At 41.4% G+C, this 18,150-nt stretch overlaps 1 protein-coding gene across 20 annotated transcripts in view; it reads left to right on the forward strand.

Moving 5' to 3' along the window:
- Positions 1-18,150, forward strand: part of kdm2bb (lysine (K)-specific demethylase 2Bb) — a 252,681-nt gene that overhangs the window by 157,676 nt on the left and 76,855 nt on the right. For 19 of the 20 annotated variants that reach the window (XM_078554196.1, XM_078554183.1, XM_078554193.1 and 16 more), the window contains one exon: positions 786-872. In XM_078554196.1, the coding sequence (XP_078410322.1) occupies positions 786-872 (87 nt within the window). Of the gene's footprint in view, positions 1-785; positions 873-12,431; positions 12,565-18,150 lie in introns of those variants that run through there. The other variant, XM_078554204.1, reaches the window with a different exon arrangement.

Raw genomic sequence — 18,150 nt, forward strand, 5'->3', positions numbered from 1 at the left:
GTGTTCCACAGACACCCAAATAATTATTCTCTGCTCCCTGCTCCCAACAATTCCCCATTCTGACATAATTCTTCTAACCAGTACTCATAGTTTCCTACACTTAAACCAGTTAATTATTCACTCTGTGTTTACTGTACCTTTGAGTTTAAATTAGCTTTGTCAAAAGCCTCTTGGAAGTCAAGGTACATCACGTCATGGGCTTACAACATTCCACAGGGGTCGTCACTTCTTTAAAGAAGTTTTTTTTAAAAAAATTGGTCAGACAGAATTTTCCCCCTTATTTGAGAAACCAATGGATGATGCACTGGGGGAACAATTGGATACTTCTGGATGAGTGAATTAAGATGGGCAGAATGACCACCCACATCTGTAATAATCTTCTGTCATTGTGCTGGGACCAGGTTGTTCAACTGACCTCTTAAGTGGAGAATAATGCTTGCCAACATAAACCAAAAGTTGTATCACTTAATACAAGTTGGAAGCAGTTCCACTCTGCTTGATCGTAGTGCTTGCAAGCAGATAGAATTACTTGCATTTATCTATACAACTTCCGGACAAGGAGTATTTGAGCAGCTGCCTTAAGAAGACAAGCTACATTAAACACTACTCGATTTTAGAAGCTAAGAACCAAAACTGTGCTCCAGACTGCCTCTGAACAATGTGTTAGAAGGTCTGTTAGATTCTTTATGAAAAGGAAAGCAATGTTTCATTTTGATGCTATGAGTAACAAATAAATTAATTTTGTTTACAAAATGTTTGTTCTCTTATCCCTGTTGTGAATGCAGACGGTGCTGGAAGAACATGCTGATGATGATCAAAAACTGGCTATCACTGGGGTGCCGATTGTAACATGGCCGAAGAAGACCGTGAAGGTAAGAGATGAAAGGATCATAAACTGAAGGAAATATTCATTAGTGTTTTTCAATATTGTTCACAATTGAAATCTTTACAGTTGCAAAAATGCTAACTTTTCATTAATCTACATTATGTAGGGGAGGCAATGGCAGTGGTATTGTTGCTGGACTAGTAATACAGAGACCCAGGGTAATGCTCTGGAGACTGGGTTCGAATCCCGCCACGGCAGATTTGAATTCAATAAAAATTTCATCTAATGATGACCAAGTATTATTGTAAAAACAAAAATCCACCCTGTCCTTACCTGCCTGGCCTACATGTGACTCCAGATCCACAGAAAATGGCCTAGCAAGCCACCCAGTTGTATCAAACCTTATAAAAGGAATAAAACCAGATGGACCACCTGGTATCGACCTAGGCACCGGAAATGACAACCCTGCAAAGTCCTCCTCGCTAACACGGGGGCTGGTGCCAAAATTGGGAGAGCTGTCTTACAGACTAGTCGACATAGTCATCCTCATGGAATCATGTTTTACAGATAATGTCCCAGACACCACCACCACCGTTCCCGGGTATGTCCTGTCCCACTGGCATGACAGAACCAGCAGAGGCGATGGGCCCTGACAATATTCCGGCAATAGTACTGAAGACTTGTGCTCCAGAACTTGTTGTGCCCCAAGCTGTTCCAGTACAACTCTAACACTGGCATCTACCCGGCTATGTGGAAAATTGTACACAAAAAGCAGGACAAAGCCAACCCGGCCAATTACCGGCCCATCAGCCTACTCTCGATCATCAGTAAAGTAATGGAAGGGATCATCAACAGTGCTATCAAGCGGCACTTGCTTAGCAATAGCCCAGTTTGGGTCCCGCCAGGGCCACTCAGCTCCTGATCTCATTACAGCCTTGGTTCAAACACGGACAAAAGAGCTGAACTCCTGAGGTGAGGTGAGAGTGACTGCCCTTGGCATCAAGGCAGCATTTGACTGAGTGTGGCATCAAGGAGCCCAAGCAAAATTGGAGTCAATGGGAATCAGGGGGGAAACTCTCCATGGTTGGAGTCATATCTAGCAGAAAGGAAGATGGTTGTGGTTTTTGGAGGTCATCCCTCTCAGTTCCAGGACTGCAGGAGTTCCTAAGGGTAGTGTCCTCGGCCCATCCATCTTCAGCTGCTTCATCAATGACCTTCCTTGCATCATAAGCTCAGAAGTGGGGATGTTTGCTGATGATTACACAATGTTCACCATTCATAACTCCTCAGATACTGAAGCAGTCCATGTCCAAATGCAGCAGGAGCTGGACAATATCCAGGCTTGGGCTGACAAATGGCAAGTAACAGTCACGTCACACAAGTGCCAGGCAATGACTATCTCCAACAAGAGAGAATCTAACCATCGCCTCTCGATGTTCAATGGCATTACCATCACTGAATCCCCCACCATCAACATCTTGGGGGTTACCATTGACCAGAAACAGAACTGGACTAGCCATATAAATACTGTGGCTACAAGACCAGGTCAGAGGCTAGGAATCCTGTGCCGAGTAAGTCATCTCCTGACTCCCCAAAGCATGTCCACCATCTACAAGGCACAAGTCAGGAGTGTGATAGAATACTCCCCACTTGCCTGGATGAGTGCAACTCCCACAACACTCAAGAAGCTTTACACCATCCAGGACAAAGCAGCCCGCTTGATTGGCACCACATCCACAAACATTCTCTCCCCCACCACCGACGCACAGTAGCAGCAGTGTGTACCATCTACAAGATGCACTGCAGGAATTCACCAAGGCTCCTAGAACAGCACCTTCCAAACCCACAACCACTACCATCTAGAAGGACAAGGGTAGCAGATAGATGGGAACACCACCACCTGTATGTTCCCCTCCAAGTCACTCACCATCCTGACTTGGAAATATATCGCTGTTCCTTCACTGTTGCTGGGTCAAAATCCTGGAACTCCCTTCCTAACAGCACTGTAGGTGTACCTACACCACATGGACTGCAGTGGTTCAAGAAGGCAGCTCACCACCACCTTCTCAAGGGCAACTAGGGATGGACAACAAATGCTGGCCCAGCCAGCGAAGCTCTCATCCCGTGAATGAATTTAAAAAAAGTGTTGATGAAAATTACAGAGAGCCAGTTCATTGTATCCAGAACTCTGTGAAGAAGCATGATTTTATATTAATTTTAAATTTTTGATGTTAAAGATGCTTTGCAGTACTTTTTAAGCCATTTATGCAAATTGTTTGAAGAGTGCTCATGTTGGGATTTGCAGAGGAGGGTTTATTGATCGTGTGGTTTCAAGTATCTTTAAAGCTACAAGTGCAGTTTGAAATTTTATTTGTGCTGTTACATTTTTGCCTTGGGGATTCATCGTTGAATGTGATTGAATTAGGCAATGTTTATACATTGTTTGACTTTTGCATGCGTTATTCTTTTGGTACAAACAGTGTAACAGTAGCATAATGTTACCAACACAAACTCAATTTTCATGTTATTCATGTATAATTTAGAAACACATTTTGGCTGGTTAAAGGATTGTAATTGGGTTCATTCATACAGAGTTAACTTCAGGGTGTACATTTCTTTTAGCCTTTTACTTTTGAATCAGTTGCTTATGATGAGGAATGCTCATGTTCTAGATTGGAATAGTTAATTTCAGGCATCCATTGTCAGCATCAAACATTCCTTGGTATAGCACAGTTGGATACAGAGTTAAACTCCTTTACTCTGCCCTAATGATGTGTCTCAGCTGCTACCTCAGAAGAGCTAGCTTTAACGCACCAATGTGATGCTTTTTGATTTCTCACACCAACACTGCTGTGACTTCTCAGAAAGAGTTTGCCAAATTATGGGCAATTTTGTGCTTTGGGGCCGTGACAAGGTAACATAGAGTTGATGAGGGTAGTGAGATCGATCTGTACATAGATCTTCAAAAGGTGTTTTACACAGCACCACATAATAAACTTGTTAGCAAAATTAAAACCCATGGAGTTAAAGAAACAATAGCAATGCAGGTAAAAAATTGGCTAAGGGACAGAAAGTAGTAGTATTGGTGAGCTGTTGTTTATCGGACTAGAAGAAAGTATGCAGTGGTGTTCTGCAGAGGATGGTAATTGGCTGTTCTTTTTGATTATATATTAATCTGGACCTGGATTTGGCACATGGCATAATTTCAAAGTTGTAAATTAAAATTTGTTGTAAAGAATGATGACGACAGTAAAGTTCAGGAGGACATATACTGGTGAAATAGGCAGACACATGGCAAATGAAATTTAACGCAGAGAAGTGTGAAGTGATACCTTTTGGTAGAATGAATGAGGAGAGACGATACAAACTAAATGGCACAATTTTAAATGGAGTGCAGCAACACAGAGATCTGGGTGTATGTACACAATAGTTTGAAGGTGATAGGAAAGTGAGAAGGCTTTTAAAAAAAACACAGGATCCTTGGCTTTATTAAAAGAAGAAAAGATTACAGAAGCAAGGAAATTATGCTATAACTTTACAAAACACTGGTTAGACCACAGCCAGAGTATTGTGTTCAATCCTGGGCACAAATACTTTAGGAAGGATGTGAAGGCTGCAGAAGATATTTACTAGTTCCAGGGGTGAAGGACTTCAGCTGTGTGGAGAGACTGGGGAAACTGGAATTATTCTCCTTGGAACAGAGATGGTTAAGAGGAAGTTTGATAGACATGTTCAGAATCATGAATAGTTTTGATCGAGTAAATAAGAAACTGTTTCCAGTGGCTGAAGGGTTGGTAACCAGAGAATACAGATTTCAGCTGATTGGCAAGAGAAACAGAGGTGACATGAGGAAGCTTTTTTTAGTCAAATGAGTTGTTCTGATCTGGAATGTACTGCCTGCAAGGTTGGTGGGAACAGATTCAATTGCAACATTCAAAAGGGAATTGTGGTAAATACTTGAAGGGAAAAATTTGCACAGCTGTGGAGATTGAATGGAATGGGACAAGTCGGGTAGCTCTGCTAAAGAGCCAACAAAGAAACAAAGGGCTGAATGGCCTCCTTTCATGCTGTATCATTCTGTGATTCTATGACAACTGGAACCATATTATGAATGTCCAGGTACATTTTATGTAGACCTTTTAGAACCAGAAAATAGTGATGACTTTCAGTCTGTTGGATTCAAACTAGATGTTCCAAAATGAAAGGTCAGGAGCTAACCAATCAAATCCAGGTTTGAAACTCATTTCTAACTTACCATAGAACAGTCAGGGATGAGGCTATCTCTGACAGGGAGGCAAGCTTGCACCACAAAATTCTAAAGAGTCAACCAAGAAATAGGACTGACCATGTCTATTCAGCTCTGGGCAACCGCTTTGCAGAACACCTGTGGTCTGTCCGCAAGAAAGACCCAAACCTCCCTGTCGCTTGCCATTTTAACACTCCACCCTGCTCTCTTGCCCACATGTCTGTCCTTGGCTTGCTGCATTGTTCCAGCGAAGCCCAACGCAAACTGGAGGAACAGCACCTCATCTTCCGACTAGGCACTTTACAGCCTTCCGGGCTGAATATTGAATTCAACAACTTTAGATCTTAAACTCCCTCCCCCCGTCCCCACCCTGTTTCTTCCCCCTCCCTTTTGTTTTTTTCAATAATTTATATAGATTTTTCTTTTCCCACCTATTTCCATTATTTTTAAATCTACAACTAATACCTTGTCAGTCTTTCCACCCCACCCCCACTAGAGCTGTACCTTGAGTGTCCTGCCATCCATTCTTAATTAGCACTTTTCTTCGATAATATCACCACCTTCAACACCTCTTTGATCCTTTTGTCTGTGACATCTTTTGATTATCTGCTCCTATCACTGCTTGCTTGTCCCTTAAACCAGCTTATATTTCGCCCCTCTCCTAACTACACCCCCCGCCTTAAACCAGCTTATATTTCACCCCTCTCCTAACTACACTCAGTTCTGTTGAAGGGTCATGTGGACTCGAAACGTCGACTCTTCTCCACCGATGCTGCCAGACCTGCTGAGTTTTTCCAGGTAATTCTGTTTTTGTTTTGGATTTCCAGCATCCGCAGTAGCTTTTTGTTTTTATGTCTATTCAGCTCTCTGTTTGTTAAGAAATCATAGGGACCTGTTGATCATGGTGTAGTATGGATAACAAGAATGCTGAATATATATACAAAAGAGAACATTAAATTCCCTCAATTCACATAATTGGAGTTAGGGAAGAAAAGAACTGTTTATGTTGACACTTATGGTACTGTTATACTTCTGGTACCAATGTTACAATACCATTTCAGGACTGGCATGAGCAAACAGCACGGTTGTGCTGTCAACTCTCTAGTCAGGGAATGAATAATTACAAAAATATAGACAAAGCTTTGCCTGCTGATTTCCAACTACTGCTTCCAATGAATCTCACTGCTAGAAAATGGGAAAAAATGCAGAAGACAGTTTTACTATAGTTACACTGTTCACTTTCCATTGGGCATCATAAAATCTGTACTAATATCAGTTCTGTACTATGCAAACCTCAGTTTCAATTTAACCCTTGGACATTTTTATGGGTACTAAACAATATGGTGTGCACAGTCCATTGATTCACCCTAGGTAGGCTACACATTTCTCAAATGAAACCAGAATCTTGTGATTTCTCCTCCCCTGGAGGCTTTAACTCCTGCCGGGATTTGGTTCAACAGGTGATGGTTGCCCTCTGATACCTCACTCAAGGGTTATCCTTCATGTGTAAGCTTATGCTGTGGGCAGGAATCATAGCCGAGTCTGACTGTGTCCTCACTTGATGTGTACTTTCCTGTAAGGGCACTGGATCACAGGATAATTTTCATTGAGAAAGGTCATACTGTCTGTCATAGTTTATCTATGCAGAAACACCCTGCAGCCCTTCATTGCAGTTTCCAACTGATTCTTAAATAGTTCCAGGGTTTTTGCCTCCTGTACACACGCTTTTGAAGTTTATTCCACATATTGATACAGAAGAATTCCTGACACCAGTTGTAAATTTGAGTTTCACTAGCAGGAATCTGTGTTCCCTTATACCACTAACAATTCGGTTTGAAATATTCTCCATATATTTTACCATTATAACATATATCTACAATTTGCCTCATTTCATTGTTAAAAGATCCAAGTATCTCCAGTCTTTCCTTAAACTCAGATTTCTAACATGAGGCATCAGCCTCCTGGCACATTGGGGAGATATCCATGCATTGGATGCAGTCCTGCAGTGTCTTGGTGACCAGACTGGACACAGCACTCAAGATGTATACAGATCGAGAATGAGTTTTTCCTTTAGTCAACTATTTTGGCATTATAATTCAGCTTTATATTGACTGTTTTCATTGCTGCCCTGCAGTGGTTGGTCATGTTGACTGTTTTCTAGCAGTGAAATCGCATGGAAGAGGTTAGCAGCAAAGCTCTGCAGATTTTTTTTTTAAGTATGCATTCCATCCTTAACTATTTCAACACCGTTTTTTCAACATCCTCTCCTATGTGTATTACTTTACAACTATCTACATTAAATTTAATTTGCTCATTTACATACTTCAAGTTTTTTTGTAATTTCTGAGCTAACTGGTTTGTCATCATTTACAAATTTGACCAACTTTCACTGAGTTTTTGAATTAATCATTGATATAAATTCAAAATTCTTGTGGTCCCTATATATATATATATATATCTATCTATCTCTTGACACCTCACAGCACTTCACCCTCCCCCAAATATATCTCCTCCAGTGCTTTCTACCTTGCAGCTCATTTCTTATCCATTCCCAAGATTTACCCTGAATCCCAACACATTCCTTCTTTACCAACCTGGAAGTATACCAGAAAACATTAGTTTGCATCCTCTATCTTTGAGTTACAAAGCAACCTTTATATATGGCTGTCATTTCTTCCTATTCAATTTACCCTGAATAGACTACCAGCACTGGGTCTCTTGCTGTTGCCTTTAGTATGTCTTTAACCTTTCCTGCTGTTTCAAGTCCAGCTGTTGTCCTTGTGGCACACATGCCTATCCCCTTTTCTGAGCCAAGAGCTCTCCCTGACTTAAAATCCCCTGTGACTTGCGATCTGCATTTTTAACCTACTATCCCTGATTTTCTAGCTGTTGCTACATCTGTTACCTTGTTTCCTTTTGCATTATAGATTAGTGCCTGGTATCTCTTTGTTACTATTGATCTTCCTGAGTAGCTTCAGAGGTTTTCTCAGTTTTTTTTTGCTACCTTTACTTGGCTGCTTCACTAGAATATACTGTGACCATTGGCTATTTTCATATAGATAAGTTGTTCGGTCTAACAGATAAACTGTCGAAAAATAGCTTAATTAAACCAGGGCATCCCAAACAGGGGGCCACGAGATGAGATTCTGGGGTTGCGAGCTCTGCAGCAGCAAAAGGCTGCCTTGGAGCTCCAACTGAGTGTTCACAGCTGCGAGGCCCCTTTAAATCCTCGCTTTTTTTTCCAAATGATGGGCGTGGCCTAAATGACTGAGGCTTGAGGCCTGATTCCTAATTGAAAAGACCCGCTGAAAAGTTGGGTTTTTAACAAAAGTGAAGATTAAACATACCCCCAGCACAGCTCCCACTGAGGGGTCAAGGCAATTTTCAAGCCTCAAAATGAGGTCACAGGGGGAAGAAGTTTGGGAAGCACTGAATTAAACACATTTGTAATCTAAACAGAAAAATAACTAGGAGACATCTAAGGCTGGTACTTACCATTGGAAATATCTGCTGAATGGGTTTCTTCTATAATTGTCTTTGTGTTTCCTTCCCCATTTTTGTTGAATTTCTTTAAAGCTTTATTGTTAAAAAAACTACGTCTCAAAAAATCAGTACCCAAGTTCCAAAATTCAGATGTTACTAATAACAACCTTTTGTTTCTATTCAATTGCTTTACTAATAATCGTTTTTTTTAGATTCACGATATTTTGCCAAATAGGATTTTTGTCTTTGCTGATCTTTTTGATGTGTATTTTTGTATTGGTTGAATCAACACAGAAGTGGTTAAATCAGCATCACTGTGAGCATTTTTAATAAGGGAGGCATCAGTTCAGCCCCAGGCATACTGACTCTGGGATCTACATAAAGGTAGATTGTAAACTGAGAGCAATATTGAGAATTCCATTTTCAAGTGACAAGTGATTGTCCTCGTTCAATATTGATTCAATCATGCAAGGTACATCATCTGATTTATTTCGAGATCTGCGGGAGTGTGTTTAAAAAGTAGGTCCCATGCTGGGGTAATCAACATAAACTGGTGAGTGTTCATGTGATTGCTGGGTAGAGGTTGGAGCCATGATTGGGTGGAGAGCTCTGATTGACAGCTCTGGGCTGAGACTCCATCTTGCTGTATTATATAGGCAGTCGAGAGTCAGACTTTTCTGAAACCCATGTTAGCTGAAAAGCTGAGTATCTTAACTCACTGCTACAATCTTCAAATGTCTTATATCTTTGTAATGTGACATGGTTCATCATGGCGAACTTCAGATATTGTAGTTGAAACCTTAACTCCTAATATGACCTCCTAAACCAAATTTATGAAAAGGAACTGGAAAACCCCACTACAATTTTCCAACTTTTGCATTTGTAATACTATATGATTAAATTTTATAAAGTGATATTTTTTCTCCTGAAAATTAAGATATTTTTTGGTGGGTGATTGCAATTTTTAGTTGCACTTAGTTTAAGAAAAATTTGGATTTTTGGGGTGGATTTTATGATGATTGGTTGCTTTTCCCCATTCTGAATGGTAGCACCTTTTCTCTGTAATTAAGTAAAGTAGTTTGGTTAGCATGAGCAAGTCAGAAAAGCATTGCACAGATTTCTTGTATTAACACATTTCCAGTGTGACGGATATAATACGTGACAGATGTGGGTGTATATGTGCATAGATCATTGAAGATAACAGGACAGGTGGAGAGAGCAGTTAGTAAAGCATGCAGTATCCTGGGCTTTATTAATAGGGCCATAAAGTACAAGAGTAGGGAGGTTATGCTGAATTTATATAAGACACTTGTTAGACCTCAGCTGGAATATTGTGTACAGTTCTGGGTGCCACATTATAGGAAGGATGTGAACACACTGTAGAGAGTGCAGAAAAGGTTTACAAGAATGGTTCCAGGGATGAGAAACTTCAGCTATGAGGATAGAATGGAGAGGTTGCTACTGTTCTCCTTGGAGAGAAGGCAGCTAAGAGGAGATTTGTTAGAGATGCTCAAAATCATGAGAGGACAAGACAGAATAGATAAGGAGAAGTTGTTTCTGCTCGTAAAAGGATCAAGAACGAGAGGGCACAGATTTAAATTGATATGCAAAAGAAGCAAATGTGATGTCAGAAAAAACTTATTCACACAACGTCTGGAATGCACTGCCTGGAAGTATGGTGGAGGCAGGTACAATCGAAGCATTCAAGAGGGCATTAGATGATTATTTAAATAGAGAGGGTACGGGAAAAAGGCAGGGCAATGGCACTAGGTCATAATGCTTATTTGGAGAGCCGGTGCAGACATGATGGGCCAAATGGCCTCCTGTGCTGTTAAAATCCTGTGAACTCGTTCTCTTCAATCTGAGCACAAGCTCCCATCCACGTTCTGCATAGTGAACAACAGGGTCAGCATTTTCTATGCTTAAGGTGCAGGACTGTCTGCCTTTGTAATCTGGTGCTCTCTCTCAGCTTCGAGCAGATTGAATTGGGTCTGCAAAGTTCAGTGATATCTTAGAGAACCCAGTAACCCAATACTGCAATGGCTTGCTATCGACTCTTCCCCTTTCGAAGCCCCTCTCCATGGCAAGGTGAATCACATGGGCCTTGTATCCAAGTGGAAATGCTAATTAGCTATCTTTTATACACTCAACTCCATTCTAGCTTGGAATTAAACTGGCAGTTTAAAGCATAACCATTTATAAAACCTGAGACCCCTAACAGCTCCCTATGAGACTGAGACTAACGGTTTACCCACAGTGAGCACAGATGCTCTTGCCATTGTCCACTGGTATAAACATTTTGCACCTTCTCAGCAAGTGTCTTGTCTTGGGCCCTTCTGTCCCCCTAGCAACCAAGCTACCTAGGCTACTTGTCAGGCAGAATTCATAACGAGTCATTTGACCCCCTTCATTCCTTCATTTCTTCATTTTACCTTAGATTAAAGAGACAGCCCCAAGACTTAACAATCTAATAAATTTACTATTTGTAACACATTTCTGATTTCCTCTGGCGTACCATTTACAGCTGTGCATTAATTGTCTAAGTCTTAACTCTGGAATTCCCTCCCTAAGCTCGTCACATTTTTTTTAAGGCGGTCCTTAAAAACTTCCTCTTTGACCAAGCTCCTGTCCTAATATTCCCTTATTGACTTGGTGCCATGCTTTTTCTTTAATGCTTCTGTTAAGTATCTTGGTACCTTTTACTAGGTTAACAGCACCATGCAAATACAATTTGCTGCTGTTGGGATACTTCTTTCATGAAGTGGCATGATTTGTGTGTCTAATTTCCTTCACCCTGTTATGCCTCCTTCCCCTGTGACACATTGCCTAGCTAACAGTGTTGAGCATCCAATGTCAACGTGATGACGTTCTTTCCTCTGTATCAATCCTCACTATGGCCTAGAAGGTCATGCCTAAATGCAGTCTTCCAGATGAAATGGTACACTGAGGCCCTACCTGCAGATTGGATGGATGTAACCGATGCCATGGCACTGTTTGGAAAAGGACATAAAATTCTCCTGGTGTTCCATACGACATTCCTCTGTATTCAACGCCACCAAAAGCATCATTTAAGTAGTTTGTTGTCTTTGGGATCCATGTGTGTGTAAGCATAAGCAAACTGGCTCCTGTATTTGACATCAGTGACTGCACTGCATGCAGTAATCCATTGCCTGTGAAATACTTCAGGATATCCTGAAATGTTCTCTATGAATGCAGGTATTTTCTTTGTTATCTGTTTTTAAAAAAATAACTGAATCCTTAACGGTTTTTATTTTTTGACTATAAAGTAAATATTTTGGCTGTTTCCCTTATTGTTTTGTTAACATTTAGCAATGACCTGCTGCCAAACCACAGAAGCCTTGTTTTGTGCATTAACTGCACAATGAACTTGAGCAAAAAAGTTCACTACACATTTTGGTCATGTGCTTTAAACTGAACCTTTGAGAGTTTCTACATCGGCTAGCAAGGCCTGCAGGCATCAGTGTTTATACATGGGCTGAAACGGCACGAGAGTGCTTAATAAATAGCAGCATAGAATACTGCTGTGAATGCTCTGTGATTACACCTCCACTCATTATACTTGCTCAGTGCATTAAATTCTTTGGGGTTCAGTTGTTATTTAATATTAGTAATTGTGAGATATGTAAAAGGCTGGGGAAGATAAAGTCATTTTAGCAGGGTGATTTGTTAATGTGTCGCGTGTGTGTCCTTACAATGTCATTCCTCCTGCTGACTATGGTGTGTAATCACAACCAGCGGCAGCTCTATTGTCTGTTTTTCAAAATAATACATCTGCTTATTTTTGATTGGTCAATTGAAACGGTTCAACCCCATCCTGACCTTCCCTCATGAATATTGATGAGCCTTGAGTGTAGAAGCTGGGTTTATGGTGGAGGCTCGTTACTACAGCAGTCCAGCCATGTCAGTTTGTTTCTGGCTGGGCCCAGACTGAGATTTGGCCATGTCCCTGAGTGCAGATGATGAGGAGTATGACTCAGACCCAGAGCAGGTCAGCTTTCAGCTTTGACTGTGGACACAGTAGAAGCATTTTCATTAAAAAAAAACTAGAAAGCCCTCATTGGGAAACAATGTGAGAGCCTAAAGTAGCTAAACTGAAGCCAGGCTCTGTTGTGCTGAATAATGATGGTGGCTGTTCATGTTTTTAGGACAGCTGCCAACAGCTTGGCTCTTTTCTTCCTTACTGATGCTATTACTTTTAAACTTGAAGCATGTGGGCATTATAAATCCTGCCTGTGTACTGAAGCAGGCATCCGTTACCGAGATCACGGAGTAATGTCCCATAAGACATGTTAAACCTCATCCTTTAGAACATTTAACATGCGTTTTTGGAGCTTTGAGTTCCTATATATGTTGAAATACTGATCACAAGCAAATCGACACATGCAATTGCCTGAAATGTTTTAATATTCATTTTGCTCTCTATGATTTTCATGGTTTAATAGTTCCTTATTGATCTTAGCTTTTCAATGTGTGCCTGTAGGGAAGAATATAGTGTTTATACAGTAAAACAACTTTGAAAAGAGTGTGGCGTTGCTTAACACTACTAATTGCATAAAGTACAGCAGTTGTTAAATCTTAAGACGTCAGCAGTGTGTGGTGGCCTCAAGTCCAGACACACAATTTTTGACAAAAGATGTTACATCTGCGGAGGAAACCTATTAAATATGATCATGCTTGATCGCCAGATCTGCCTTGTTTGCTGCATGGATAGTGTGTGGGGGGGAAGGGCGAGGGAGAGGTCTAACAATGAGTTGCTCTGTCAATAAATGGTTGTGCATTCACGGCACTTTGGGAGTAATGAATGCTTGAAGGCACTTTTTTTTTTTTTGCAGAGCATTTTTAAGTAGCTAGCGAGTGTTTTAATCCAAGTTGACCCACCGCCCGTCCCCACTGTAAACCGTTCACTGACGACCCGGGCCTAAAAGAGTTCCTTCCGTGCGTGAAAACCACTCTCAATGTAACTCAGAACGGGTTTGGCAGCCAGCGCTGGGCTCACAACATTTCAGTAACCGGAGTGTGATTTGGAATTCAACCTTTTAGGCAGCACGCGTCGGTTGATTTTTTTTTTTAAAATCTGTTATTTAATATCTGCATTGATTTCATTGAATAATATGCTGCTGTGTCAGGGCCCTGCCTCATGCAGTGGATAATGGAATCATTGTAAGTGCCAAAAGAAATACTGACCGGGAGAGTTCCTTTAGCCTGCTCCCTCTAGGATTCGGTTTCCTCTGTAGCACAGAGAATATCTGGTCTAGAATAAAAGGCTGTCTTTAAACCACTAAACTTTTGCAGGCAGGCTGGGTGGGGGAGAGGGACGGTGGTAAGCTTATTATTTCCTTTCTTTAAAAGTTCTTCTTAGCCCTTCACCACCGCAATGTAGGACAAAGTGTACAAGAAGAAATATTGGGTGCTTGTGATAAAGGGACAGCAATAGTCATGGATGACTTTAACCTACATATAAACTGGAAAAAATCAGATTGGCTGTAGTAACCTGGATGAGGAGTTCATAGAATGCTTTTGATAGAATTTCTTAGAGTAACACGTTCTGAAACCAACCAGAGAGCGGGTTATATTAGACTTAGCATTGTGTAATGTGACAGGATTAATTAATGACCTCAGGGTAAAGGCACCCCTAGGTAGCAACAACCACAATATGATTGAATTTTGTATCCAGTTTGAAAGGGAGAAGAGTAAGTCTAAGAATAGTGTTTTAAACTTAAATAAGGGCAGCTATGTGGCATGAAAGCTGAGCTCGCTGAAGTGAACTGAGATATTAGGTTAGGGGATAGATCAATAGAGAAGCAGTGGCAGACATTTAAGGGGATATTTCAGGATACTCAGAATAAGTATTTTCCTACTATAAAGAAAAATTCTAAAGGGAGGGCCCACCATCCGTGGTTAACTAAAGAAGTTAGGCAAAGCATCAAACTCAAGGGAAAAGCATATAACTGTGCAAAGATTAGTGGCAGGCCAGATGATTGGTCAGAATATAAAGAACCGCAGAGAATGACTAAAAGGTTAATCAGCAGAAAGAAATTAGAGTATGAGAGAAAGCTAGCTAGAAATGTAAAAAACAGATAACAGAGTGCACTAGGGTTACTGTGTCTATAAGTATCTAAAAAGAAAAAGACTAAGTAAAGTCTTGGTCCTCTAGAGAGTGAGAATGGGGAGTTAATAGATAATAAGGAAATGGCGGATGAAATGAACAAGTATTTTTCTTCTGGCTTCACGACAGAGGATACAGAAAATATCCCAGTAATAGCTTTAATAAGGAGGTGGAAGGGAGAGAGGAACTTAGTGAAATTATAAGTGGTACTGAACAAACTGATGGAGCTGCAGGCTGACAAGTCTCCAGGTCCTGATGGACTTCATCCTAGGATCTTTAAAGAGGTGGCTAATGAAGTAGCAGATGCATTGGTGCTAATTTTTCAAAATTCCCTAGCTTCTGGAAAGGTTCCATCAGACTGGAAAGTAGCAAACATAGCCCGTCTATTCAAGAAGGGAGGGAGACAGAAAACAGGAAATTATAGCTTGACGTCTGTTGTGGGGAAGGTGTTAGAATCGATCATTAAAAAGGGCACTTAGAAAAACTCAGGGTAATCAGGAAGAGTCAGCATGGTTTTGTGAAAGGGAAATCATGTTTAACCAATTTATTAGAGTTCTTTGAAGGAGTAACATGCACAGTGGATAAAGAGGAGCCTGTAGACATACTGTACTTGGATTTCCAGAAAGCATTTGATAAGGTGCCACATCAAAGGTTATTGCGGAAAATAAAAGTCCACAGTATAGGAGGTAACCTATTACCATGGATAGAAGATTGGCTGGCTGGCAGTAAACAGAGTATGCATAAATGGGTCTTTGTCCGATTGGCAGGATGTGATGAGTGGAGTCCCGCAGGGGTCTGTGTTGGGGCCTCAACTTTTTACAATTTACATCAGTGACTTAAATGAGGGGAGTGAAGGCATGGCAGCTAAATTTGCAGATGACACAAAGATAGGTAGAAAGTATGTCGTGAAGAAGACATAAGGAGTTTGCAGACAGATATAGATAGGTTGAGTGAGTGGAAAAAAACATGGCAGATGGAGTATAATGTGGGAAAGTGTTCACTTGTTCACTTTGGCAGGAAGAATAAAAAGGCAGAGTATTACTTAAGCAGAGAATGACTGCAGAATTCCGAGGTGGAGAGGGATCTAGGTGTTGTAGTAGCAGGTACAGCACGTAATCAGGAAGGCTAATGAAATGCTATCCTTTATTACGAGAGGAGTTGAACATAAAAGTAAGGATGTTATGCTTCAGTTATACAGGGCATTGGTGAGACCAGGGGCGGGATTTTCCGCACCCACCTACCGCTGGGATCTTCCGGTCCCACCGCAAGTCAATGGACTTCTGGCTGGGGCGCCGCATTGCCCACGACGGGTCCCGCCTGCAATGGGGCCGGAAAATCCCGGCCCACATCTTGAATACGGTGTGCAGTTTTGGTCTCCTTATTTAAGGAAGTATGTAAATGCATTGGAGGCAGTTCAGAGGGGTTTACTAGATAGTGGAATGAGTGAACTGTGTTATGAGGATAGGTTGGACAGGCTGGGCATGTTTCCACTGGAGTTTAGAAGAGTGAGGGGTGACTTGATTGAAATATATAAGACCCTGAATGGTCTTGACGAGGTGGACATGGAAAGGATGTTTCCTCTTGTGGGCGAGTCCAGAACTAGGGGACACTCTTTTAAAATTAGGGGTCGCCCTTTTAGGACCAGAGATGAGGATAAATTTTTTCTGAGGGTTGTGCAACTTTGGAACACTCTGCCTCAGAAGGTGTTAGAAGTGGGGTTATTGAATATTTTTAAGGCAGTGGTAGATAGATTCTTGTTCAAAGGTTTTCGGAGGCAGATGGGAATGTGAAATTCAAAATACAAACAGATCAGCCATGATCTTATTGATGGCAGAGCAGGCTCGTGGGCTCGAATGGCCTACACCTGCTCCTATTTCGTATGTTCGTACATGCGGGGTAAACAAACAAATTGGTAGCTCTCTAACTGTTGCACATTTCTGGATCCAAATAAAGGCCAGAACTGCAAAACAGTTTCTGTTCATATTGAGACCGTGCAGGTTGGTGACAGCTGAACTAAATTCTTGCCGTTGCTGGCGCACTATCATGTCATCTGAGCTAAACTACCAGTATATTGTCAAAAAGTGTAAACCATCAGCAAGATGTGTAATCCATTTCTCCTTCTTGTGCCCAGTTTCTGCCCCTTGTATTTCTCTACCAGCGTTACCTCTGATTGTAGTTGTGCTATTGCAAATAAAGGGGAGAACTGCATTTATACATTCCAATCTTGTGTGCATTTGTACAAATATTTCTTAATGCTTGCCTTTTTATTTGCATTCACCTCCCATTTTCCTTCTGAAAATGCTCAGTCTTGCTGGGGCACAGTTCCCACTGACATAGTGCAATGGTCAACAACAACAAGAATTTATATAGCACCTTTATCACAGCGAAAGTCAGAATGCCTCACCGGATTATGAAACAAAATTTGACATCATGCCCAAAAGGTGATAATGGGGCAGATGACCCAAAGCTTGGTCAAAGAGGTAGGTTTTAAGAACCTAAAAAGGTGAGTGAGATAGAGAGGCAGAGGAAAATTCCAGAACCGACAGCCAGGACAGTCAAAGGCTTGGCAGCCAATGGTGGAGCGATGAAAATAAGGGATGTGCAAGAGGCCTGAACTGGAGGAATGCAGATATCTTGGAGACTTGTAGGTCTGGATGAGGTTAAAGATAGGAAAGGATGAGGCCGTGGAGGGATATGAAAACAAGGATCAGAATTTTAAAATCGAGGGATTACTTAACTGGGAGCCAACATAGATCAGCGAGCACAGCGATGATGGATGAATTTGACTTGATGCAAGTTCGGACATGGGCAGCAGAGTTTTGGATGACCTCAGGTTCATGAAATGTAAAGCATGTGAAGCTCACCAGGAGGGTGTTGGAATAGCCAAGTTTTAACGTAACAAAGGTACGAATGAGGGTTTCAGCAGCAGATGAGCTGAAGCAGGAGTGGAGGTGGAAATAGGCAATCTGAGTGATTTTTTTTTGTGTGTGTGTTCATGGGAGGTGAGCATTGCTGGCAAGGCCAGCATCTGTTGCCCCACCCAAGAACACAAAAAATAGGAGAAGACCATACGGCCATTGGAGCCTGCTCTGCCATTCAATACGTTCATGGCCTTGAGCTTCAACTCCACTTCCCTGACCATTCTTCATATCTCTCGATTCTCTGAGACCAAAAATCTGTCTATCCTAGCCTTAAATGTATTCAATGATGGAACACCCACAGCCTTCTAGGGCAGAGAATTACAAAGATTCACAACTGTTTGAGTGAAGTAATTTCCCGTCATCCCAGTCCTAAATGATTGACCCCTTATCCTGAGACTGTGCCCCCATATTTTAGATTCCCCGACCAGTGGAAACAATCTTTCAGCGCCTATCCAGACAAGCCCCTTCAGAATCTTGTACGTTTCAATGAGATCACCTCTCATTTTTCTAAACCCCAGAGAAAATAGACTCATTTTGTTCAGCCTCT

This window comes from Cetorhinus maximus, chromosome 12 (genome assembly GCF_964194155.1).
Source record: "Cetorhinus maximus chromosome 12, sCetMax3.hap1.1, whole genome shotgun sequence".
NCBI classification, from domain to species: domain Eukaryota; kingdom Metazoa; phylum Chordata; class Chondrichthyes; order Lamniformes; family Cetorhinidae; genus Cetorhinus; species Cetorhinus maximus.